Source organism: Felis catus, chromosome B1 (genome assembly GCF_018350175.1).
Source record: "Felis catus isolate Fca126 chromosome B1, F.catus_Fca126_mat1.0, whole genome shotgun sequence".
In the NCBI taxonomy this organism is placed as follows: Eukaryota; Metazoa; Chordata; class Mammalia; order Carnivora; family Felidae; genus Felis; species Felis catus.
Genome location: NC_058371.1, coordinates 199,689,397 through 199,714,277, shown reverse-complemented (window position 1 = coordinate 199,714,277; position 24,881 = coordinate 199,689,397). Strand labels below are relative to the sequence as shown.

Genomic DNA, 24,881 nt, shown 5'->3' with positions numbered 1-24,881 from the left:
GGTTGCCTAAGAACCAGTGGTTGGGCTCCTTTGGTAGGCATATGCTGTTTGTGGTCACTCCTACCTCCTGTCTTAGCAATTACTGGTCCTGGTACATCCGGCTTTGGGTCAAGTTGACCTTCCCCTCCACTTTAGCATTTGACTCAGGATTATGCATATGACCTAAAAATTGGGGAGATAATTTTCCAGGGAGTTCAAGAAATGAAAACTTTTCAGTTCTTTTTTTTTTTTCAGGAGGTACCTAAAGTAATATTCTGTCTTTGGCCAGTATAAGGTGGGGATATGACCCCCAGAACTGTTAAAAGCCATTTGCTACCATACAGAAAGGTAGTCTGAAGATGAAGCCTACCCATGGAGAAGGTAGAGCTGCAAGCATAGATGAGAAATGGTGCCAGAGCCTGATCAAACCCTGCCTGAAGCCATATTCCACTGGATTTCAGCTGTATAAGCTGAAAAACACCCTTCATTGCTTGGGACTATTTGAGTTCCTCTTTGCCATACATGACTGGCTGGGCATCATGGTTGACACAGCCACTTAAGAGATTCGGGCAAGTTATTTCACTCTGGAAGCTTCCAGTCCCTCATCTGGTGAGTGGAACTAATATTAGTAAGTACATCATGGGGTAGCTGTAAGCACTAAACACAGCAGTTAGGGACTGAGAATGTGACATTTGAACAAGACCAGAAGACAGGGGTTGAGGGGGAAGCAAGCCATTGGACCATCAGGGGAAGACCGTAGTTGGCAGAAGCTGAGACACGTACAGACCCCTCCGAGGGGCCAGCGAGGACGCCTGAGAGAGAAAGGGGGACAGGAGCTCAGACAGGGCAGGGTGGGGCAGACTGTGCAAGACTCCAGGGCCGGGGAGACGACAGTGGCTTTTACTCCAAGTGAGGGGGTTTTGAGAAGGAGCCACATATCCAACTCACTTTTGAACATCGCTTTGCTGTGAATGGACATGGGGCCAAGCACCAAAGTGGGGAAGAGAAAAATGCAGCCTGTCTAGTTTGAGCCACTGGTTTTTAGGGTCGCATGACTGGAACAGACTTGGTGCCAAACCTCACGGTAAGCCTTGAAGTACGCTTGTCAGGAAGGTCTGACTACCCTCATTTTTTAACAGGAGAGTAACCTTAAGTCCCAGAGGCCAGTGTGCTGTGCAAGGTCACACAGCTGATCTGGGAGGAAGCTGGACTTGGTCTCAGGCCTCATCCTGGTCGGTGAGCGTTTACCTCTGCCCCACGCTGCCCCCTGCCCCACGCTGCCCCCTGCATACCTGCACCAGACAGCCCTCTGCAGGGGCGGGGCGGGCGAGGGCTCTGGGCAGGCCTGCTGAGGTTCACCTGGGACTCACGCACAGCAGGTGCGACAGACAGCAAATTCCACTTTCTGGTCCCTCCCCTCCGCCCCCAACAGTGCTAATTGATGAGCTGTAACTCCCTACTGGGCTTCCTTTAACAAACGAGTAAAGATGTGGGAAAGTGAAAATTAGTGCCATATGAGGTCTCCTATGGGTTCCTTCCCAGGAGAATGGAAATTTACGAGAAACTTGGCAAATATGAACTGAGTTTCAGGCTATTTGCTTTCCATAAATCGAAAACATTCAAAGCTCAGCAAGAGAAGGAGCTCAAGATGTTGTGTGAGGCCCATCAGCACAAGTTTTAATGGTGGCAGCAACAATCAGTAGCCATGCAGCAGCCAAGGTTCCCTCCTTTCTCTGAATGCAAGGGAGCTCACACATTTGACACAATTGGAATGCTCGGCCCTCTCCTCTGCCTCGCAGACTTTCATTCATCCTTCAAAACCTGCCCCGAGACTTTGCATCTACCCTCTGCTTGTATCCTTCCACCAACAGGAAGCTCACTACCACAGGGGGTGGCATCTCTGACTGTGTCTTGTCTGCTCAGGTTCCTATGAGAATATCATAGGCTGGTGGGGGTGGGGAGTGGGCTGAAACATCAAACATTTATTTCCCACAGTCCTGGAGGCTGCAAATCTGAGGCGAGGGTGATGGCACGGTCGGGTTCTTGGTGATGGCCCTCTTCCTGGTTTGTATGGCTGCTTTCCTGCTGTAACCTCACATGGTGGAGAGGCACAGCTCCGTCCTCTTCCTCCCTTTATAAGGGCACCGATCCCATGGTGGTGGCTCCAACCTCATGACCTCATCCAGATCCAGTTACCTCCCAAAGGCCCCAGCTCTGAGGATCATCACATTGGGGTTAAGGCTTCAACATATGAATTCTAAGCAGGGGGTGGGGGGCACAGCATTCCGTCCATAGCAGACGGATTCAGGCCTCTCCCCCCCAGCCCTCCACGGCCCTCCAATGTCACGTCCCTCCTAGCATCCACCACACTGTATCTGTCACTTTGTCCGTCCCCTTGAGGCCAGGAATCCTGCCTTGTTCATCTCCGCCTCCAGTACCTTAGCAAAGGGCTGTCCTGGGAAAGGAACCCATCAAGTGTTTGCTGACTGACTGACTGACCAAATGAGAGACTGAATGAAAGAGATACGGTAAGTAAATCCTGTTCCCTTTCGCCCCCCTTACTGCCTAGAGTGATATTTACGGGAGTAGATGACATTCCGTGTCAACTTTTGGCTGCTGTGACTGTAGTAATGTCACTTTCTCAGCCTGACCTCAGCTGGTGGGACCAACCACCCCCTCCATGACTTCCGTAAACACAAGTGCTAATGTCAGAGCTGGTGCTATAAGGAGTTGTAACCGGGGCTATTTTCTGAGTATAAAAATACACAACAGCCATGTGACTTTCAAGTCACTTTCAAGTCTCACTCATTTCTTTATTCATTCAGCGACTGTTTATGGCCCGCGCCCTGCCTGCATGTCTCGGGGAGGGGCTTGAAACTCCAATGTCGGTTATCTGTGTCGTGAACTTAGGGGTGGGGATGGTCAGCGGTGCTGACGTCCCACCCACAGTCCCTCACTGGGGCCATAATTGCCTTGTCACCACCCAGAGTCACCTGAGCGTTACCAGTGCCATGACTATCGCTTCGCAAGCTGTCTCTGGCACCTTCGCGATCCGTTCCGGGGAGAGGCACCCAGAGTCTGCGTGAAATGCGCTGCATTTTCATTTACCCCCTCCACAGCTACACTGCACAAACTTCTACTTCTGTTCCGCCACGCCCCTTGCTTCCCTTCTCCCCTCTCGGCCCCTATAATGAAGAGACCCCACGTGGGTATTAACCAAATGCACCCGGGCAGCACATTCATCTCACTGGGACCTATGAGCCCACGCCTGGGGGTGCTGCTCAGAGGGGACAGTCAACCCTCGAATGGCAGGCTGTGTCTGGGAGCACAGTGACTTCTCTCTAGATCTGTCTCCTGGACGCCACGCCTCTCTGTGAATTCCCGGGAGTGGGTGTTAAGGCAGTGCCCACCAGGGGGAGCTAGACCTGGAGTGACAATGGAATTCAGTCCAGTCCACAAGAGGGGATCACCTTCCACATTACTCCCCCCCACCTCCCCCCGTTTCCCTTTCATGAGACTTGGATTTGGAGCAAAGTCTCTTGTGAACATGTCTCTTCCTTCGCTGGTTTACAAGGTCTACATCATGCCTGAGCAGGGGCCAGACTGGGGCTGTGGAACAGAAGCCGCTGGATGAAGCCACGGCCGTGGGCTGCAGCCCCCTCCCCAGGGCAGGCTCCGCTGCACCCGCTAATCATAACTGTGCTTCTGAGATGTCACTGTGACATAACGCTGGCCCTGACCTTTCGCTTGGCATCACACACCCCGCGTGCTCTCCCCTCCTCATCTTCATGGAGATCATAGCGGACTTACTGCAGGACAACAGAAGAAAGAAAGGGAGAAAAAGAAACCAAATCAAATCCCAGGGCACGAGCTTATCCAGGCTTCATCTGGCTGACGGCAGCAGGAAGACTGTTTCAGAGCATGTCTGCCTGATGAGAAGAAAGTGTGGTTTTCTTCTTCTTTGATTTGACCTCCTCCCGTGTCTTGGTCATGGGGCGGGGATTCAGGGCCATAGAACCTTCTGTGTGCTCCAGGCCCCGCTGTGCGCAGCCAACAGCCTTCTGGGATTTCCTGAGCCCGTGGTGGAGATGTGGGGCCCTCTCACGCCCCGACCAGTTCAGGGACTTCCCCCAGGATAGACTGGGACTTTGTAAAGCCTTCCCCGGCATTTGCAGCCTGGTTCATCTGATGCCCCAGGGAATCCACCTGGCCCAAGGCTTCTGTGGAGGGGTTCTCCATGGTTCTGTTTCTTCTTTTCTCTCCAGCCACCAGGTTTCTGGGTGAGTCCCTGCAGGGTAGCCAAGGCTACTTGGCCAATACACTCTCCTTCCACACTCTGGCTGGGCATGTAATTTCATGCAATCACATAAATTAATTACAATGAACACCATTCATGGGGAGGTTTTCATAGCGCTTTTCCAGCTGTGATCTGCTCTGTACGACTCTGTAGGACCAGGCTGGCGACGATCTCCTGACATTTAGCAGCCTTTCTTTTCCTTCCTTCCTCCCTCCCTTCCTTCCTTTTCTTTCTTTCTCTTTTTCTTTCTTTCTTTCTTTCTTTCCTTCCTTCCTTCCTTCCTTCCTTCCTTCCTTCCTTCCTTCCTTCTTCTTTTTCTTTCTTTCTCTCTCTTCTTTTTTTCTCTTTCTTTCCTCTCTCTCTCTCCCTCCCTTCCTTTTCTCTTTCTTTCTCTTTTTCTTTCTTTCTTTCTTTCTTTCTTTCTTTCTTTCTTTCTTTCTTTCTTTCTTTCTTTCTTTCTTTCTTTCTTTCTCTTTCTTCTCTCCCTCCCTTCTCCTTCCTTCTTTCCTTTCTCTCTCTCTCCCTCTCTCTTTTCTTCCCTTTGCTTTTCTTTTTCCCTTCCCTTCCTTTCTCTTTTCCTCCCTACTTCCCTTCCTCCCCATAGCTAACACACAACGTTCCATTCATTTCAGGTGTACAACTAGCGGTTCACCAAGCGCATACATTGTGCTATGTTCACCACATTCCACTCCGTCCTTTGCTACTTCCTGTATTCCAAGGGCCAGAGAGAGGGGAGATCCACATTTCCTGACTCTCTTACACCTTGGGTTCTGGATGAGATTTGTGTTCTGCCAGCGAGCTGTGCTCAGGAGAGGTTTGGAAGGTGGAAAGAAAGCAGAGGTCAGCTGTTTGGGGCAAAGCCAAAGGATGGACGAGCTGGATAGACAGGGGTGTTCGCGGAGGCAGGACTTTTGTTAAGGTGGCCTCATCACTGGTGTGAGCAGCTAGGAACTGAGTGTCCAGCCCGAGGTCTTAGAGCCAGAATCCAAGCCCCAGGCGGGTTTGACCCCGAGGCTCACCACCCCCCCTTCTTCACCAAGCCGCTTTCTCGCGAGGGCACTGCCGCCCAGACCGGTGTGTGCACAAGGGGTGTGCTGCTGGCCAGTGATGGAACTGCCTTCCCTCCAGGTCAGGGGATGGCCAGGTCGCCGCTATCCCCACAGGTCACCCTCCTGGACTCACTCCAGGATGAAAGCCTCCCCTCCACACACATGTGCACCCTGAAGCCGGGGGCCAGGCCACATGGGCCTCCAGCCCGGTGTCCAACACTGTTCTGGAAACCAGGAGCAATTAAGGGGATCATCAGGCAGAGCAGGAATTTGGACTCCATGTCCCCAGAGACCTAGAAACTCACGATTTCACAAGGAAGGATCTCACGTCCATAGACCCTTGGCCCTTCTCCACCCCTTCCTCACTGTCCCCCAAGGGAGGAAGGGAGGTTATGTGAAGGGTCATTTTGGGATGAACAAACTAGCTGTACTCAGTTTAGCTCTGCCCGGGCAGATGCGGGCCCTTCTGCTGGTCTTATATGAACAGTCTCTTACCCCATGTGGGTGGGGATCTGGGAGGTGAATCTTCCCCTCGCTGGGGTCTTGGAGAAGGAAGCCCTTTTGACTCACACAAAGTCAAGCTTTGGCAGCAAAGAGGTGAGATCTTGGCCCCTATCTGCCACCTCCTTGCTTTATTTTTCATTTGTTAAAATCCCATACGGAGACGATGGGGCTGAGATGTTCCCCCGCCCTCCAAATTCGTATGTTGAAGTCCTAACTCCCGTTAGTTCAGGAGGTGACTCCATTTGGGTAGGGCCATGGCAGATGTAACTGGTTAAGACGAGGTCACACGGAAGCGGGTGGGGTGGGCCCCTGATCCAGTAAGCCTGGTGTTCTTGCACACAGACATGCACCTGGGGAGAATGCCATGCAGAGTTTGGAATTACGCTGCCCCAGCCCGGGGACCAGCAGAAGCTCACGGAGAGAACAGGAACGGACCGTCCCTGGTGCCTCAGAGGGGACACAGCCCCGTCCACACCTTGACCTTGGACTTCCAGACTCCAACAGTAGGAGACAATACATTTCTGCTGTTGGAGCTCTCCATCTGTGGGACTTTGCTGCAGCAGCCGTAGGAAACTGAGACAGGGGCTGTGTACTGGGGGCTTTCAGAGACTCCCGCGCTGAGGCTAAACGACTCTCCCCTGGCATCGTGCTGCACGAGGACCGACCCTTCCCTGCGGCCCTTCTGAAAAGAAGCACATTACCTACCACCTCCCAAGGACCCCCAGAGCAGATCTCAACCCCACTCCCGCACTCCGTCCTGAAACGCTCGGGACCCTGTCTACATAGTGACACGCTGTGGCCCCTCCGACTTGGAAAGACCCCCGGCCCCCCACACTTCCTTCTCCGCTCTCCAGTCCCTGGATCCGAGGCTTCAGAAACAATGCGCGCCCACCTTGTCGCTGCCCTGGGGTCTCTGCCTCCAGGGGCGACGGAGGAAGCCTGGAAAGTGTTTTGACAAGGGAGACGGAGAGTCTGTGCTCCTGTCTGCTACCGTTTCGGGGAGTGCCTCACAATCATCAATAAATATGTCAGCAATGGAGGGTGAATTCTTCGAGACGAGTTCAGTTAAGGACTGCTCTAAAATACATCAGTTAATGGGACATCTGAGGTACAGTAAGGCCAACAGACCAGGAGACAACTGCCACTGAAAGGATAGTTTGTTCTTGGACGTACCCAAGAGAAGGGGGTCCACCGCGTCATGGGGGCCGTGTGGAGGAGATCAGGGTCGGCCGCGAGGCTGAGGGAGAAGGGCAAAAACGTGGGCAGGGGGCTTTCTGGTGGTTTCTGTGGGAAGGAGTGAGTGAGGCAGGGCAGGCAGGGTTAGGACTGGTCGGCCTGCATGATTTCAGCAGCTCTGGGGTGCAGGGACCGTCCCTGCTCGTCTGGGGCCTGGCCCTGGGGTGACTGGGGCAGGTGGATAGTGGCCCTGAGTGTGAAGAAGTCGGGCATCAGAAGTCAGGAAGAAAAGGCACGGTTAATACAAGGAGAGGAAAGCAAACTCAGCTGCCGTGGCTGCTGTGTCACCTGATGCCCAAGATTGAGGGCAGGTGTCTCCTGCCCACGCAAGCTCCACCCTCCACCGCCAGTTGTGAAAGCGTGAACTGTGTGGGGTCTCATGGCCTCCGGCAGCGGAGCGTCCCCACTTGCCCCCAAGTGCCCTGTGAGCCCCACCCCCCCCCCCCCCCCACACACACAGCAGGACCCAGGAAGCCCGCAGCCCAGTCCCTCCGCTTTCGCACGGCCCGGCCCCTGCCCTGGCCCAGCACTGACCTCAGAACCACCAGGTACCTTGAAAATCCCCCCACGCACCACCGTCTCCTGCAAGAGGAATCACTTCCGTGGGTGGGGCTCGGCCTATGTCCTTTGGATCACCTGGCACGACGGGCAGCCTATGGCAGGTGCGCAAAAGTGAAGGTGTCGCTTTCCAGAACTCAGTCGACAGCAGCGAATGCCGAACCAGGGCCCTCAGGGACACCCAGGCAGAAAGGCAGGGTTTTCTGACGCTTGACTCTGCTCGTCTTTGGCGAAGCCCGGGAAAGACTCAGGTGGCAAGACTCACTGGCCCACCTGTGCCGGCAGCTTTCCCGTTTCCACCTGCTTCCTCCAGAGGATGGCATCGGTTCACACAGCTCTTCCCCTGCTGTCTCACCCATGTAGCCATGCGCCGTGCGGTGCCCCCACCCCTCCTCTAGGTCGGCCCATGACACGCTTTGCCCACTGGGATGGGAGCAAATGTGACACAGGGGTGAGCTCGAGGGGCCGGGCTTTCCGTGCCCCCGTTTCTACTGCAGCCTTGAGAGGCCACGCAGGGCTGGGCTGCTGGAGGGAGAGCCGGGAGGGGCAGGGCTGAGTTGCCCGGCCAAGGCCGGGATGTGCCAGCCGGAAGCAGGCAACCCTCAGGCGTGAGCACGGCCAACGTCACCGGCCTGGCTGACCCCACCTGACCTCAGTCTTAGGATGGAGCCCTGCCTGTAAGAGCTTAACCCCCGCAGACCTGGGAGCTTACTAGATGCTTCCTGTTTGTGCATTAAAGTCATGCAGTTATTGATTGCGCAGCATTATTTTCCCAATAGAAAAGGACGTAACCCTCCCCCTCCCCGTCCCCTTTGCAACTTTAAGACCCCATTTCCTTGAGCTGTTTGTCCTCAGGCCTAATGCACGCCCGACACTCCTCCCCGCACTCCCCTAAGATGTTCTACCTGCCTTCAACTTCATTTTGCTCCAGGTATGATCTGTCTCTGCCTTCGCTGCTGGCCAAGAGACCCCAAGTCTCAGGACAGAATGCCAGTGCCTGTCTGGAAGGATTAAACCCAGTCTGAAGGATCAGAAAGCATAGGAGACACTGAGGGAGCAGAAAAGCTCGTATGAGAGCCTCGGATTTTGTGTAACCAGCAGAACTTGAACGTTACTAAGAAACTGTGAATGCGTGTATTTCCTTATGTTTATATTCCATTGTAAACACAGCCAATGGGGAAAACAGTCGATGAGATCCACGGTCAGACTCTTTAAATAGCAACACTAGCATCCGTTTTGTAAACTTTTTTTGTAATGCAATTAGCACAAGGTTAGGGGATCTAATGTTCATCCTGGCGACTGTGGCTCGGAACACTCGATTGTATTTTTGAACTCAGCTAAGAAGGTGAATCTTAAATGTTACCGTACACAAAATACAAAGATGAGGTGATGGATATGTTAATTAACGTGATTGGGCTAATCATTTCAAAATGTATACCTACATTAAAGCACCATGTTGTACACCTTTAAAAAAATCACATTGTGCAACCTCAGCATATACAAGTCTTCTTTGCCAGTCACACCTCCGTACAGTTAAAGGCAACAATAACTAAGAGGGAAAAAAAGCTGATGAGTGGCTCCTAATGTAAATCAGGAAAAGAGGGACCATGACCACAGGCTCTTACGGAGAAGACCTGTGTGTTTTGTAGAGAATTCCCCGCTTCTCGATTTCCCTCCTGCACTGCCTGAAAAGGCAGTTAAAAGGAACGTTAAAAGTTGGAGGTGGGGGAAGGTGTCATTCACTCTTTAGTATGAAGTAGTGTTTCAGCGCTGGGTCTCAACACCAAGAGGAGACGGCCCTGTGAAACAGGAGCTTAGAGAAGGGTCAAGAAGTTCGGTCCACAGGCCCTTGGGGAGTGTGTGGCATGCTGCAAAGCCAGAGGCAGGGTCAGGACACATGAAAACCATGTGGGAGGGGTGAAGAATGGGGCGCTCAGAGATCTGGGGGGGTAGGTCTGGTCTGGAAGGAGAGGAGAAAGGGGCCGAGTGGAGAGCTGAGAATGAGCATAAAAGGGAAGGAGGAGAGGGATGGATGGAGATCCAGAGCTCAGGAACAAGGAGACACAGGGAAGGCTGCATGCCTGCGTCTCTGCGTGCAGTGGCCACAGGAACCAGTGGCCAGATCACGTATGAACTGTGGAGTCGCACAGGCCTGGGTCTCATTTCCTCACAGATAAAATGGCTGAGTTCTTCCGGTTAAGTCGTGTTCACCTGCCTCTGTGATCCCACCCACCCTGCCCTGAGCAGAGAAGGGGCAGGGAGTGGCTGACGGAGCACCTTTTAGGTCCTGCTGGCGTGACAGGGGCGGACCCTCACTGTCTGTCTTCCACGGTCACCGTGCCCGCCACGGCGCCCCGCTTCTGCCTTACCGCTGGGAAAGCCAGGGCTCACAGAGGTGGAGTGACTTGCCGAAGACACGCGGAGAGCCGGGGGGTCAGCTGAGCTCCACATCCGGGGATCCTGACTTGTATACACTCACTGGAGCTGCGACCTGTATCCTCAGCTCTGCCCAGGCCCCCTGGTGTCCTGAGGTCATCGCTGACCCTCCGGTCCGGAGCACAGGCATTTCAACCCACCGCCCCAAAGCACCCAGGCCGGTTTCGGCTTCTGGCAGGAGGTTCGAGCCCAGGTTCAAGCCCACCACTCCTGCTCTCCACCTCCTGATACCAAGGAGCTTACACAATGAGGTAGGATCCCCTGAGCCTCACCGGTGACACAAACAGGCTTCCAGAGAGGCTTCTAGAAGGAGCCACAGCCTCTCCCTCCTGGGGTCGGGGAGGGAGGCTGGGAGGAGCTGCGTAGAAGAGGCAGCAGTCTCACCCCTGCACGACACAGGAGCACCTCAGAACACTCCCCAGCTGCTGACTCCACCCCGTCTTCCCCAAAGCCCTTGGGGGCTGAGGCCCCAAAGCCACGTCAGCAAAGTCAGTGTTCAAGGCCACAGGTGACTGTCAGATCGGCCGAACTGTGCATTGTTGGGCCACGCCCTGGACTTACGGGCCCGGCTCCGATGGGCGTCACATCCCTGGGAGTGAGCCAAAGCACAGAGGCCCAGGCCTGCCGAAGCAACACAGGGAATGGCCTTTAATTCTTACCAAGTCCCCGCAGAGATTCCCAGGAGACCAAAGTTGCACATAGGCAGCCCTCCTTCTCCAAATGGGGTCCACTGACCAGTAGCGTTGGCTTCACCCGGGAGCTCTTAAAATGCAGAATCCGGGCCCCACCTGAGACTTACTGAATCAGGGTCTATACGCACATGAAAGCTGGAGAAGCCAGGATGAGGGAAAGCGTGGCGGATTACGGATTACTGACTTCTGGCTTGCGAGGCACATATGATGCCCTTTGATCTCCGCGAGAATCTGGAAGGCGGACACCATTTTATGTTTTACAGAAGACGAGCTTGAGGCTCGGAGAGGTGAGCACATTTCCTGAAGCCGCAGGTCCACAGGTGGGGGAGCTCTCCAGCCCTACATCTCATTCCCACTTCTGCCCCGTCCTCCTCACATCAGGACAAGAACAGCTACGCGGTTGGCCATGAAACCTTCAAATACGTTGGGCTCGGCTCACTGCTCAGGACACGGACCGGAAATTACACAGATGTTCACCCACCAGAATTAAACCAAAAAAAGGCTTTCTAGCCAACCCTCAAATCCAACACCCCAGGACCCCGGTTTCCCAGAGCCTCAAACTCCCCGCTGCAAGTGTCCCTATAAAACTCACGTAACAGGCTTACCGTGTTCATCCAGCAGTATGTTGTCTGGCTTGATGTCTCTGTAAGAGAAAACAAAGAGGCTGAAAATGTGATTCCTGGAGTCTGTTGATGAGCACATAACAAACATGACACTTGGGGACAAACGCCTGACAACACCCAGCATGCCTGTCTCTCTCTTGGCACGACATCTCAGGGAGCAGGGGAGTAATTACTCTGATGACAGAGCACCTGTGCTCTTGCTTCCTTCTCGTTTCCTGGAACTGCAAGTCGACTGTGGGAATACCTTCTTCCTGAACGTTCTTGACAATTTCTGGTTTTGAGACTCCTAGGAGTATCTGCTCATTGAGCACCTGCAGAGACGCTCCCCCCTCCTGATGGACTGTAGCCCTCCCACCTTGTTATGCAACCCCCCTGGGGGTGACGGTCTCTGCTCTACAGACACGGGAAGGAGGTTCAGGAAGACCGTCAACTTGTTTAGGTCAGAGATCAGCCACACCCAGCCCTCAGCCAGTCTTTGTGCAGCCTGCGAGGCTAAGAAGGGCTTTTACATCTCTCAGGAGTCATAAAGACAAAACACGCACAAAAAAACAAAACCAAAAGGATGTACTACAGAGACTGATGCGGCCCCGAAAGCCTAAAATAATTATTATCTGATCCTTTGGGGAGAAAGTTTGCTGGTCTTTTTTAGGGTGGGGGCGGGCGAGTTTCTGGAAAGTTCTGCCGGACATCGCCATTAGAGCGAAGGGCTTCCGACTCCAAGTCATGCTTATTCAAGGCGGGAGCTTGCCTTCTTCACCTCTGCACCACGTGCCTAGCACGATGCCTGTCGTCAGTAGACTCTGTCCGAGAAAAACCAGAGCTGGACAGTAGTCAGAGTGCAAGAACAGACTGTACTCAGGACAACTGCAGCAGGGGAGACCTGGCCTCAATTCTGAACGCATCACGGACAAAGTGGGAATTTACAGCCAAGGAGCAGGTGGGGGTCATGGATGCAAAGTTACTAACTGGAAACATCAAGGGAGGGGGATTCTGGGTAAAGCCACCCACTAGAGGACTCTTGCCAAAGGCAGGCTGGGGCACTGGACATCACCTGGAGGATGAGGCACCTGACCAGATGTGGAGGATGGACGCTTCTGGCAAAACCAACATCGTGGTCCTCCCTAAGGCTGGACAATGCAAAGGTGAACAACAAAGCCCGAAAGCAGAGGACGAGTTGCAGAAGAACTCAGAAGAGCCTGCGTGAAGTTTGGTTGAGGAGAAGGAGTCTTTGTCAACACACAGGAAACACGGATGAGGGAGGAATGGAAGAATAAGTGTAACAACAACAACAACAAAAGCCTTTGAGAAACTCAATTGACATCTTCAGCCCCGATGTACTTATCATGAACATGCATACACTCCCCGAAGCTCGGTATTAAAACCACAGCCTTTAGAAATGCAAACCCCACTCATTCATTTATAATAAATGTCCAATCCTCTGAGACTAATAACAACTTGCTTCAAAATAGAAAACATTTGCTCCTGAGTTTATCAACTAGTAACTGTACCTGAAGACAGACGCTGGTTATTTGTAATCATGCAGTACAGTGTCTATGGCTTTGGGGATGAAAGAAACACTCAACCTATATATTTAAACTTTTAGTTCCACTGTGACTTTTCGAGCCTTGAATATTGATGAGCATTCTGAAAATGGAATTCACCGCCCTGCCCCCACCACTGCCGAGTTCACAAAACATCCACAGTGGACAGAGATGATTCATGGAGTCCCCACGGGAAGGATAAGCTTGAAAACTTATGAAATTAAAACAAAGGGCAGAAGACCCAGGGTCAAGGGTTTGTGCTTCAAACCAACAAACACTTGGTCCCCACGGAGGGCACCTCCCAGTAGGGCTCTCAAGAAAAGGGGAACTATTTGCGAATGTTGAACCAGCCCTGCAGCCCAGGAATGAATCTCACTTGATCATGGTGAATAATTCTTTTTACATGCTGTTGAATTTGATTTGCTGGTATCTTATTGAGAATTTTTGCATCCATATTCATCAGGGATATTGGCCTATAGTTCTCTTTTTTTGCTCGGTCTCTGTCTGGTTTAGGAATCCAAGTAATGCTGGCTTCATAGAACAAGTCTGGAAGTTTTCCTTCCCTTTCTAATTTTTGGAACAGCTTGAGAAGGATAGGTATTATCTCTGCTTTAAATGTCGGGTAGAGTAGAATTCCCCAGGGAAGCCATCTGGTCCTGGACTCTTATTTGTTGGGAGATTTTTGATGACTGATTCAATTTCTTTGCTGGTTATGGGTCTGTTCAAGTTTTCTATTTCTTCCTGTTTGAGTTTTGGAAGTGTGTGGGTGCCTAGGAATTTGTCCATTTCTTCTAGGTTGTCCAGTTTGTTGGCATATAATTTTTCATAGTATTCCCTGATAATTGCTTGTATTTCTGAGGGATTGGTTGTAGTAATTCCATTTTCATTCATGATTTTATCTATTTGGGTCATCTCCCTTTTCTTTTTGAGAAGCCTGGCTGGAGGTTTATCAATTGTTTATTTTGTCAAAAAACCAACTCTTGGTTTCATTGATCTGCTCTACAGTTTTTTTTAGATTCTATATTGTTTATTTCTGCTCTGATCTTTATTCTTTCTCTTCGTCTGCTGGGTTTGGGGTTTCTTCGCTGTTCTGCTTCTAGTTCCTTTAGGTGTGCTGTTAGATTTTGTATTTGGGATTTTTCTTGTTTTTTGAGATAGGCCTGGATTGCAATGTATTTTCCTCTCAGGACGGCCTTCGCTGCATCCTAAAGCGTTTGGATTGTTGTATTTTCATTTTCCTTTGTTTCCATATATTTTTTAATTTCTTCTCTAATTTTCTGGTTGACCCATTCATTCTTTAGTAGGGTGCTCTTTAACCTCCATGCTTTTGGAGTTTTTCCAGACTTTTTCCTGTGGTTGATTTCAAGTTTCATAGCATTGTAGTCGGAAAGTGTTCATGCTATGATCTCAATTCTTTTATACTTATTAAGGGCTGGTTTGTGACCCAGTATGTGATCTATCTTGGAGAATGTTCCACGTGCACTTGAGAAGAAAGTATATTCTGTTGCTCTGGGATCCAGAGTTCTAAATATATCTGTCAAGTCCATCTGATCCAATGTATCATTCAGGGCCCTTGTTTCTTTATTGATCCTGTGTCTAGATGATCTATCCATCTAGATCCCATGTAAGTGGGGTATTAAAGTCCCCTGCAATTACCACATTCTGATCAATAAGGTTGCTTATGTTTGTGATTGTTTTATGTATTTGGGGGCTCCTGTATCCGGCACACAGACATTTGTAATTGTTAGCTCTTCTTGATGGATAGATCCTGTAATTAATATATAATGCCCTTCTTCATCTCTTGTTACAGTCTTTAAAGTCTAGTTTGTCTGATATAAGTATGGCTACTCCAGCTTTCTTTTGACTTCCAATAGCATGATAGATAGTTCTCCATCCCCTCACTTTCAATCTGAAGGTGTCCTCAGATCTAAAATGAGTCTCTTGTAGACAGAAAATAGATGGGTCTTTTTTAAAAAATCCATTTTGATACCCTATGTCTTTTGATTGGAGCATTTAGTGCATTTATATTCAGTGTTATTATAGAAAGATACGGGTTTAGAGTCACTGTGATGTCTGTAGGTTTCCTGCTTGTAGTGATGTCTCTGGTCCTTTGTGGTCCTTGCAACATTTCACTCACAGAATCCCCCTTAGGATCTCTTGTAAGGCTGGTTTAGTGGTGATGAATTCCTTCAGTTTTTGTTTGTTTGGGAAGACCTTTCTCTCTCCTTCTATTCTGAATGACAGACTTGCTGGATAAAGGATTCTCGGCTGCACATTTTTTCTGTTCATCACATCGGAGATTTTCTGCCATTCCTTTCTGGCCTGCCAAGTTTCAGTAGATAGGTCTGCCACTAGTCTTATCGGTCTCCCTTTATATGTTAGAGCGTGTTTATCCCTAGCTGCTTTCAGAATTTTCTCTTTATCCTTGTATTTTGCCAGTTGCACTATGATATGTTGTGTAGAAGATCAATTCAAGTTACCTCTGAAGGGTGTTCTCTGTGCCTCTTGGATTTCAATGCCTTTTTCCTTCCCCAGATCAGGGAAGTTCTCAGCTATGAATAGCCAAAGTAATACTGAAGAAGACCAAAGCGGGAGGCATCACAATCCCAGACTTCAGCCTCTACTATAAAGCTGTAATCATCAAGACAGCATGGTACTGGCACAAAAACAGACACATAGACCAATGGAATAGAGACTCCAGAATTGGACCCACAAAAGTATGGCCAACTAATCTTTGACAAAGCAGGCAAGAATATCCAGTGGAAAAAACACAGTCTCTTTAACAAAGGGTGCTGGGAGAACTGGACAGCAACATGCAGAAGAATGAAACTAGACCACTTTCTTACACCATTCATAAAAATAAACTCAAAATGGATAAAGGACCTGAATGTGAGACAGGAAACCATCCAAACCCTAGAGGAGAAAGCAGGAAAAAACCTCTCTGACCTCAGCCACAGCAATTTCTTACTAGACACATCTCCAAAGGCAAGGGAATTAAAAGCAAAAGTGAACTATTGGGACCTCATGAAGATAAAAAGCTTCTGCACTGCAAAGGAAACAATCAACAAAACTAAAAGGCAACTGAAAGAATGGGAAAAGATATTTGCAAATGACATATCAGACAAAGGGCTAGCATCCAAAATCTATAAAGAGCTCACCAAACTCCACACCTGAAAAACAAATAATCCAGTGAAGAAATGGGCAGAAGACACAAATAGACACTTTTCTAAAGAAGACATCCAGATGGCCAACAGGCACATGAAAAGATGCTCAATGTCACTCCTCATCAGGGAAATACAAATCAAAACCACACTCAGATATCACCTCATGCCAGTCAGAGTGGCCAAAATGAACATATCAGGAGACCCTAGATGCTGGAGAGGATGTGGAGAAACGGGAACCCTTTTGCACTGCTGGTGAGAATGCAAACTGGTGCAACCACTCTGGAAAACACTGTGGAGGTTCCTCAAAAAATTAAAAATAGATCTACCCTATGACCCAGCAATAGCACTGCTAGGAATTTACCCAAGGGATACAGGAGTACTGATGCACAGGGGCACTTGTACTCCAGCACTTTCAACAACAGCCAAATTATGGAAAGAGCTAAAATGTCCATCAACTGATGAATGGATAAAGAAATTGTGGTTTGTATACGCAATGGAATACTACGTGACAATGAGAAAGAATGAAATATGGCCTTTTGTAGGAACGTGGATGAACTGGAGAGTGTTATGCTAAGTGAAATAAATCATACAGAGAAAGACAGATACCGTATGCTTTCACTCTTATGTGGATCCTGAGAAACTTAAAAGAAGACCGTGGGGGAGGGGAAGGAAAAAAAAAAGTTAGAGAGGGAGAGAGCCAAACCATAAGAGACTCTTAAAAACTGAGTATAAACTGAGGGTTGATGGGGGGGTGGGAGGGAGGGGAAAGTGGGTGATGGGCATTGAGGAGGGCACCTGTTGGTGAGCACTGAGTGTTGTATGGAAACCAATTTGACAGTAAATTTCATGTTAAAAAAAAAAGAAAAGGGGAACTAAGTACTTGTCAAGAATGGAGAGGGGCGCCTGGGTGGCTCAGTCAGTTAAGTGTCCAACTTCGGCTTGTGTCACGATCTCGCAGTTCATGGGTTTGCACCCCGCATCGGGCTCTGGGCTGACAGCTAGGAGCCTGGAGCTGCTTCGGATTCTGTGTCTCCCTCTCTGTCTGCCCCTCCCCCGCTCACAGTCTCTCTCTCTCTCTCTCTCTCTCTCTCTCTCTCTCTCTCTCCCCAAAATAAATAAGCATTAAAAAAAAAAAGGAGACAGAACAGCGAATGTTAAAGCAATCTTGTAAGGCCTGGCGTGACCTTGTTTGGGGGGTGGGGATGGGGGAGGAGATGGCTGTGGCCCACAGAGCATAAGCCCCAAAATGCTTGCAGGGACCATGGCCTCCTCTGATGCTAAAGGTGCTCTCTCGGGGCTTTGCACCTACCCCCTTCTCTTCATCACTCTCTCTCTCCTCCTCCTCTTCCTTTTCTTTCCACCAACATTCTGGAAACGCCCGAGAGCTGGGGTTGCAGGGACTCAGCACACAGTCCCTCCCACACGAAGCTCAGAATCCATGGGGCTGAGACACGCGTGGGCTGGGTGCCACGTGCCTCAGCAGCATAGATGCTGTAGTGCAGGAGTGAGTGAGGCCACGAAGCCGGGGAAGACTGAAGGGGGCTGCTGGAGAAGCAACAGCCAGGTGCATTCAGACAGTAGGGATCAGGGTGTCAGAGCCAACGTGAGATGGGGGCAGACCTAAGGAGACGTCACCTCGTGGAGTGGGGTGAATAGTGTCCCCCCAATATTCATATCTACCCAGAACTTGAGAATGTGACTTTATTTGGAAACGCCACTTTGCAGGTGGAATTAGTTAAGGATCCCAACATAAAACCATCTTGGGTTTAGGGGGGCCCTCAGTCCAATGGTTTCTGTCTTTACAAGAGAGAGGGGTGGGAGATTTGGACACACAGACATGAAGGACAGAAGAAGAGCTTGTGAAGACACGGCCAGCATTTGGAGAGACGTGGCCACAAGCCCAGCAGCACCAGGAGCCACCAGAAGCTGGAAGAAGCAGGAACGATGTCTCCCCAGAGCTTCCAGAGAGTCTCGGTGTGGCTGACACCTGAATTTCAGTCTTCTGGCCAGAAGTGTGAGATAATAAATTCATGTCGTTTTATGCCACAGGTTTTGTGGTAATTAGGAAGCTAACACAGCCGGCAGAAGGGGAGCTGATGGAGGGGGCTGGCCGATCTCCAGTGGCAGCCGGGGTCCCCCCCAGACCACAGGGTGACCTCAGACAGGCCACTGCCCACAGAGTCTGCCGCCACCCCTGAAAAGCCCCGTTCACCGTCTCTCACGTCAAGAGGACCGAACAGGGCACAGAGGTGAGCAGCCTGGCAAACTAGAGACAGAGGCTATCTGTCCGGTGAGTCCTTCTCAGGAGCAGACAGCCTGGGCTCCCAGCCCTGCCCCCTGGGGCCACCCACCAGGGTGACCCCTGCCTGTGCTCCCGCGCCCTTCATGCTGCGGGGTAAATCTGACACATGCACACGTTCCCTCTGTGCCGGCTCTTAGCCTGGAGGTGAATCAACGGTTCTCCAGCATTTATGGGGTGTCCCCTCTGTGGTCACGGGGGACACAAGAGCCAACAAGACGGATCCAGCTGAATGGAGCTTGAGCTCCAGGAAGGGAGACGGGCCAGGAAGCTCGTGAATAAATGACCCGTCACAAGTCGGGACGAGTGCTTTGAAGATCTAGAAACCAAAAGCGGTCCTGCTGTTGGTGGGAGGTCACAGAAGGACTTCCAGAAGAGCCGACATTAGGTTGACATCAAGAAAGCGTCAGTCATGGGCAACCTGGGAGCAAGCCCTCATTTTGCAGGTGTGGCCGACTCTGTCCGAGAGAGAGCGGATCATTTGACCTATGACACGGGTCCAGCCAAGGGAATGTGACGAAGGAGACAGGTGTCACCCCCAAGATTCCATTCTCTCCGACTCCGTTTCCATCAGGCTGGAGTGAGGGATCCTCCCTTGCTGGCTCTGAGGATGGGCACTGTCATATGTGCGCGGGACCCAGGGCGGGAGTCGCGGGTACCTCCAGCAGCTGAGAGCCAGCGAGAAAACGGGAGCTCAGCCTGCAGCCACAGGGATGCGTTCTGGTCTGTCCACAACCGTGGGAGCTTGGCGGAGGTCCAGGAACGAGCACAGCCCGTGGGTACCTAGTCTGCAGCTGCAGTCTGGTACCTAGACGGGCCAGCTCAGCCGTGCCGGGAGTCTGACCCACGGAAGCTGAGGGAATAAATGTGAACCGTGTGAACTGCTAAATTAGTAGCTGTTTGTTAGCCGGCAATGGAAAACCAACACACTATGATCTAGGGCAACATGAGCCTTGCTCCCTCACCGGGAAAATGGAAATCGCCCCCTCTCTGACTGCTGCTGGAAAAATCCAACGCGGTCCTACTGACGGCAGGCCTCCCTGTGCCGAAGGAGTGCAGAAATAAGCGACAGGTCACTATCCCTGCTGTTTAAATGGAGCTGGGGAGCACTCGGGCCCATCGCCTGGCTTCTGGGAAAGTGAATGCGATCTCTTTCATAGGAGCATCACCAGGCAGACTCTGGCAAAGCCACGCAGAGGAGCCAGAGAGCCCGAGTCACTTGGGATTTAATAAGAGCATTTTATGGGCAGAGCATCTTATCAGAGCCGTAGGGCCGCGGGATTCAGGGCCGTTCCCTCCCGCTCTATTTTTCTCATTGATGGTATCTCCGTGCCAGCACATCATCCCCTTCCAAATGGGCTCGGGCGTTCGGAACGCGCATCAGGAGCTCTGCGTGGACGGAAAGGCCGTGACGATGTTTTCTGAGGACAGGCCCATAATTTCAGAGCCGGGCAAAATGGCACTTTGATGGAAAGGACGCAGGCGAGGCTATAAAACCTGGTTCTTGCTCCTGAATTATTCTCCAGCCCCCAAATAAAACAAAGCATAAAATGTCAGCTGGGCTATTTTATTTTATTTATTTTTTTAATACGAAATTTACTGTCTATAAAAAAAAAAAAAAACAGCACAGAAGTGGCTCTGAGCCTGACTGCAAAGGAGGGCGGGGAGGACGTTTCTGCATGTGTCCCTCCGCAGGGACTTCGGCAGGCCCTCCGTCAGCAATCCTCCGCGGCAACGAGGAAAAACTGGATGGAAGAAGGGCCACGTTTGGGAACGAGAACTGCGGCTCTTTCACCGCCAGAGGCGGACGCGGGAGGTGTGCACGGAGGTGGCAGGTGGCGGTGGGAAGAAGCGAGTCCTGAGCGCCCCTCTCGCCGACCCCGTGGCCCCCGGCGCTCCACCCGCCACCGCGGGCCCACTTTTCCTCACTCCAAGTCGGATGACACACAATCCGTGTAGTTACGGCAAGGATTTGTCTGCTTCGGTCACTTTCATTCTTGGTGTTGTTAAAGCACCTCGAGGTACATCCTCTTGGAGGAACTGCCCTTTACTGTAACACCCAAATTCAACAAGCCCGTCGTCTGATCCAGGAATTCCTGTGACTCCCCGCTGTTCACCACGGAGGACATCTGGGCAGCTCTGGGCACAGGGAGGACAGACCTGGCCTGGCCCGGGAGGTGGGGGGGTCGGCAGAGGCTGTGGTCAGGGGAGACGAGCTTACGAGGCAGGCGGGGGCCACCTGTGAGGGGCGTTATTTGAGGAGGAAGCCAACTTTAGGTGGGTTAGGACGCAAAGCGAATTCTTGGGCTTTCCTTCTGGTCTGGCCGGACACTCGTGACCCACTTGACTTCGGTGGGGATTCAGGGGAGTGGTCAGCACAGGGTCATCCCCATGGGTGCCATGCTCTTTGTTAGCAGAGTGAGGCCCAGACGCTTTGAAGGTCAGGCTGGGCTAACACAACACAACAGGCCCTGGGGGCAGATAAGGAGCCATCTTTGGGGCTTGGGGTGGGTAGGTGGGGGTCACCCTGACCGCTGACCTCCGTCTTAGCCGGCTTGAGCGGAGCCTGCACCCACCCCCCAGCTAGCGGCGTGCCGGGGGCAATTCCACGCACATTTCGTGGCTTTAACACGGACCGCGCTTACTCTGCATCAGTACAATGGCAGCGTTTCGTATGTCACCTCACTTAGTTCTGACACATCTCCAGCGGATGTCACTGCTCCCACTGTACTGATGAAGAAAGAACTATTCACAGAAGGTCAGAGTTCACATGTTAGCAGATAAGACCCCAGTTGCACGTGGCCTGGTCTATAGATCAATGTTCTCTGCCTGAGAGAGAAAAAAAACAAATCTCAAGAAAAAAAAAAAAAACCACGCAGGAGTTTCCAGAATCGATACTAGGCAGCAGCAAGTAATAACCGGAGAAGCATGCGTAATAAACATCTGATTTGATAAATACGATTACGTTACTGGTATTGCAGGATACGTTTCCTTATAACAACGCCCGCACACGAGGACGCACTTCTTTTCTACTGTGACCCGAATGGCTTTACAAGGCATAAATCTGACTCTGTCCCTTCTGATATAAATCCCCTTAATGGCCCTCTGGTACCTCCGGTGCCACTGGCCAGTTCTAACATAATCTCAAAAATAAAAGGTGAACACTGAGATGTGGTTGTCAACGTGGGCATCCATCAGCCGAGGGCATTAAAGAAAACTACCAAGGACCCCAGTGTAGTTGAACAGCAGGAGGAGGAGAAGGGGGGACATTTTAACCTAGAAAAGTCAGTCGTAAGGACACAACTTACAGCGTGATTGTCACAGACCCAGGCCCATGCGTGGACACGCGTCTAGCACGCCCCACCAGAGGCCAGAGACCAGGGCCCAGCAGAGCAGACCCCCGTGGCGCCCTGCGTCCTCCAGCTGTCCCCGGTCTTGTCTCTCAGTGGCACAGCCTCCCCCATACCCAGCAACCCGCAGGTTTTAGGACACGGTGGATCAAAGAGTGTCCCCCAAGTTCGTGTCTACCTGTGAATGGGATGCCATCTGGAAATGGTGTCTTTGCAGAGGTCATGAAGAGGAAGGGGCACTGCTTGAGGAGAGCCCCACACCCAACAACTGGTGTCCGTATACAGACAGGGAAAGACTCACATCCGAACAGAGAAGGCCGTGTGAAGACAGAAGTGAAGACTGCAGAGGAGATCTGCAGGCTGGGACGGCCAGGCACCGGGACAGAGAACAAACATGTTGACATCTTGATTTTGGACTTAAAAATTTTTTTTTAATGTTTGAGAGAGAGAGAGAGAGAGAGAGAGAGAGAGAGAGAGAGAGAGAGCGCGCACAAGCGGGGGAGGGGCAGAGAGAGAGGGAGGGGAGACACAGAATCCGAAGCAGGCTCCAGCTCCGAGCTGTCAGCACAGACCCCGACGTGGAGCCCGAACTCCTGAACCATGAGATCATGACCTGAGCCGAAGTCGGATGCTTAACTAGCTGAGCCACCCAGGCGCCCCGATTTTGGACTTTGAACCGTACGAGAATCAATTCATGTCTCAGGCCACCCAGTTTATGGGACGTAGTGTCTTGTTGGCCCACGGCCCCTCCCTGCTGTCCCGTGCCCCAGACTGATGTCAGTCTGGCTGCCTCTTCCGGGCACGTAGCACGTGCGGCCCCATCTGCCCTCATAAACCCGATGCGCTTTCTGGGGCAGTCATAACAAGTTACTGCAAACCTAGTGACCTAAAACAAAATGGATTTTTTTCTCGTACAGTTCTGGGGGCCAGAAGTCCAAAATGAGCCTTCAGAGGCTGAAATCAAGTGTCGACAGGGTTGTGTTCCTTCCGGAAGCTCTAGGGGGGGAAGCTGTTTCCCTGCCCTTTGGCTTCTAGAGACACCCACGTTCCTTAACTGGTTCCCCCTCCTCGCCTCCCCTCAGCCTCTTGCTCCGCAGGTACACCCCCTTCTCCTGACTCCGAACCTCCTGCCTCCTCCTCATAAGGACACCTGTGGTCATATTGGACCCACCTAGACCATCCAGAATAATTTTCCCAGCTCATGATCCTTAACTTAGTCACACATGCAAAGTCCCTTTTGCTGTATAAAGGTGTCACACTCACAGGTTTGGGGGGATTAAGACATGGCATTGTGGGGGTGGGGGCATGATTCAGTCTGTATTGTGTCCCCCTGCAGAGTCAGGTGTTGAAGCACTGACCCTTAGGACCTCAGAGCGTGACTGTATTCGGAGACAGGGTCTGTAAAGAAGCAATTAAGTTAAAATGAGGTCACGAGGCCAGGCCCGAATCCAATTGAACTGGTGTCTTTATAAGAAGAGGAGATTAAGACATGCACAGAGGGGCGATCCTATGAAGACACGGGGAAAAGGCCAGAGACAGAGGCCTCAGGACAACCAACCTTGATCTTCCAGGAGATTTCCAGCCTCCAGGACCGTGAGAAAGTAAATTTCTGTTTTTTAGAGCCACGCTGTCTGGGGCTATTTTGCTATGGCAGCCCCCACGAACTCATACACATGGGCAATATTGCGATCCCTCTGGTCCCGGATAGTCAAACAGGCTGAGCGCAGTGAGACGTTTCCCTGAGCCACAGTCAGTCCGTGGTAGAGCCAGGATAGACCAGTTAGAGACCCACGTCTTGGTTTAACAGAAGCATTTTTTAAATGTGCACACAGCCTCGTAAGGGAGTTCTGTCTTGCATCTAGCTAAAACTTCATGCTGCGACCCCAGCCATTTTCCTTTCTCTTCATTATCTGGGGGAGAAAGAGCATCCGGTCAAACCATGCGTGGGGGTTGTTCGTTTCCCTTTAATCCTGCAAAGAACAAACACCAGCATGGTTGACATTGATTAATCCAGTTCAAGAGCTGTGTCTCTCCATGGGGCCTCGATGTAAACTTGGTTACTACGGCAATTGCATCCAGCTAATTATCCCCAAGTATATCTCGTGGAGGTTTTTGAAGCTTTCAGCATTCACAAACATGGTCAAGGATGTACCGGGTTCAATTAATTCCTTCATGGACGGGTGAGCCTGACAACATACCCAACATGCCACGCTAGACGCAATGAGGGGGTCACCTTCCCGGTCAGCTCAGGAAGGGTCCATGAAGACCTTGGAGACCCACCCAACCCAGCGTTATCACTTTCCAGTTGCTCCTAGAATTCAAATTGCAACAGTCTATCCCGGAGTCAGCACGCTCCGCCAGACTGCCAACTCAAGGCAAGAGCCACTGCACGGCAAATGGAAAACAAGAAAAGCGCGAGAAAGGACAGGACGCTTGCCCAGACATCCTGTGCCGATGGATAAAACTTTGGGCCCTTCACACACGGACAATGGTTTAAATCCTTACTCTGTTACCACCTGGGTCTCAGTTTTCCTCATCTGTAAAATGGGGATAAAAAGAAATCATGTAGGCAAAAGACCTGGCTCAGTCCCTAGCATATAGTAGGTGCTCAATAAATGGTGATGATTACCCCCACCCCGAGGGAGTTCAGAGGAAACAGGATGCGGCAGAAAGGAAGACAGCAGAGCGGACCAACACGATTAGGAGCATCTCTCGGGTGTGCGCGGTTTTACAGTTCATGAAAGCCCTTCCCATGTGTAATTCACTTAATCCACCTCACAGTCCTAGAGAACTGGCATTATCTTCTCTTTCTGAACAAGGAACTGAAGTCTAGAGAGCACCAGCAATTCCCCCTTCGTACGGCTCAGGTCATGATCTCGTGGTTCGTGGGTTCGAGCCCTGCGTCAGACTCTGTGCTGACAGCTCAGAGCCTGGAGCCTGCTTCGCATTCTGTGTCTCCCTCCCTCTGCCTCTGCCCCTGCTTGCGCTCTGCCTCTCTTTCTCTCTCTCAAAAATAAATAAATGTTAACAAAAATTTTAAAAAGTAGCAATTGGATTTGAACCCAGCTCCTCTGATGCCCACCTCCGGCTCTTTCTGGTCCACATTCTGGGTGAGGCAGAGCCTCTTGACCCACCTGCCCACGTGTCTGCACA

The 24,881-nt window shown here is 51.3% G+C and overlaps 1 protein-coding gene across 10 annotated transcripts in view; it reads right to left on the bottom strand.

Annotated features, from left to right (window-relative positions):
• STK32B (serine/threonine kinase 32B) overlaps window positions 1–24,881 on the bottom strand; it is a 391,794-nt gene that overhangs the window by 64,728 nt on the left and 302,185 nt on the right. For all 10 annotated transcript variants that reach the window (XM_023253316.2, XM_019829756.3, XM_019829759.3 and 7 more), the window contains one exon: window positions 11,357–11,394. In XM_023253316.2, coding sequence (XP_023109084.1) covers window positions 11,357–11,394 — 38 coding nt within the window. The remainder of the gene's footprint in view (window positions 1–11,356; window positions 11,395–24,881) is intronic.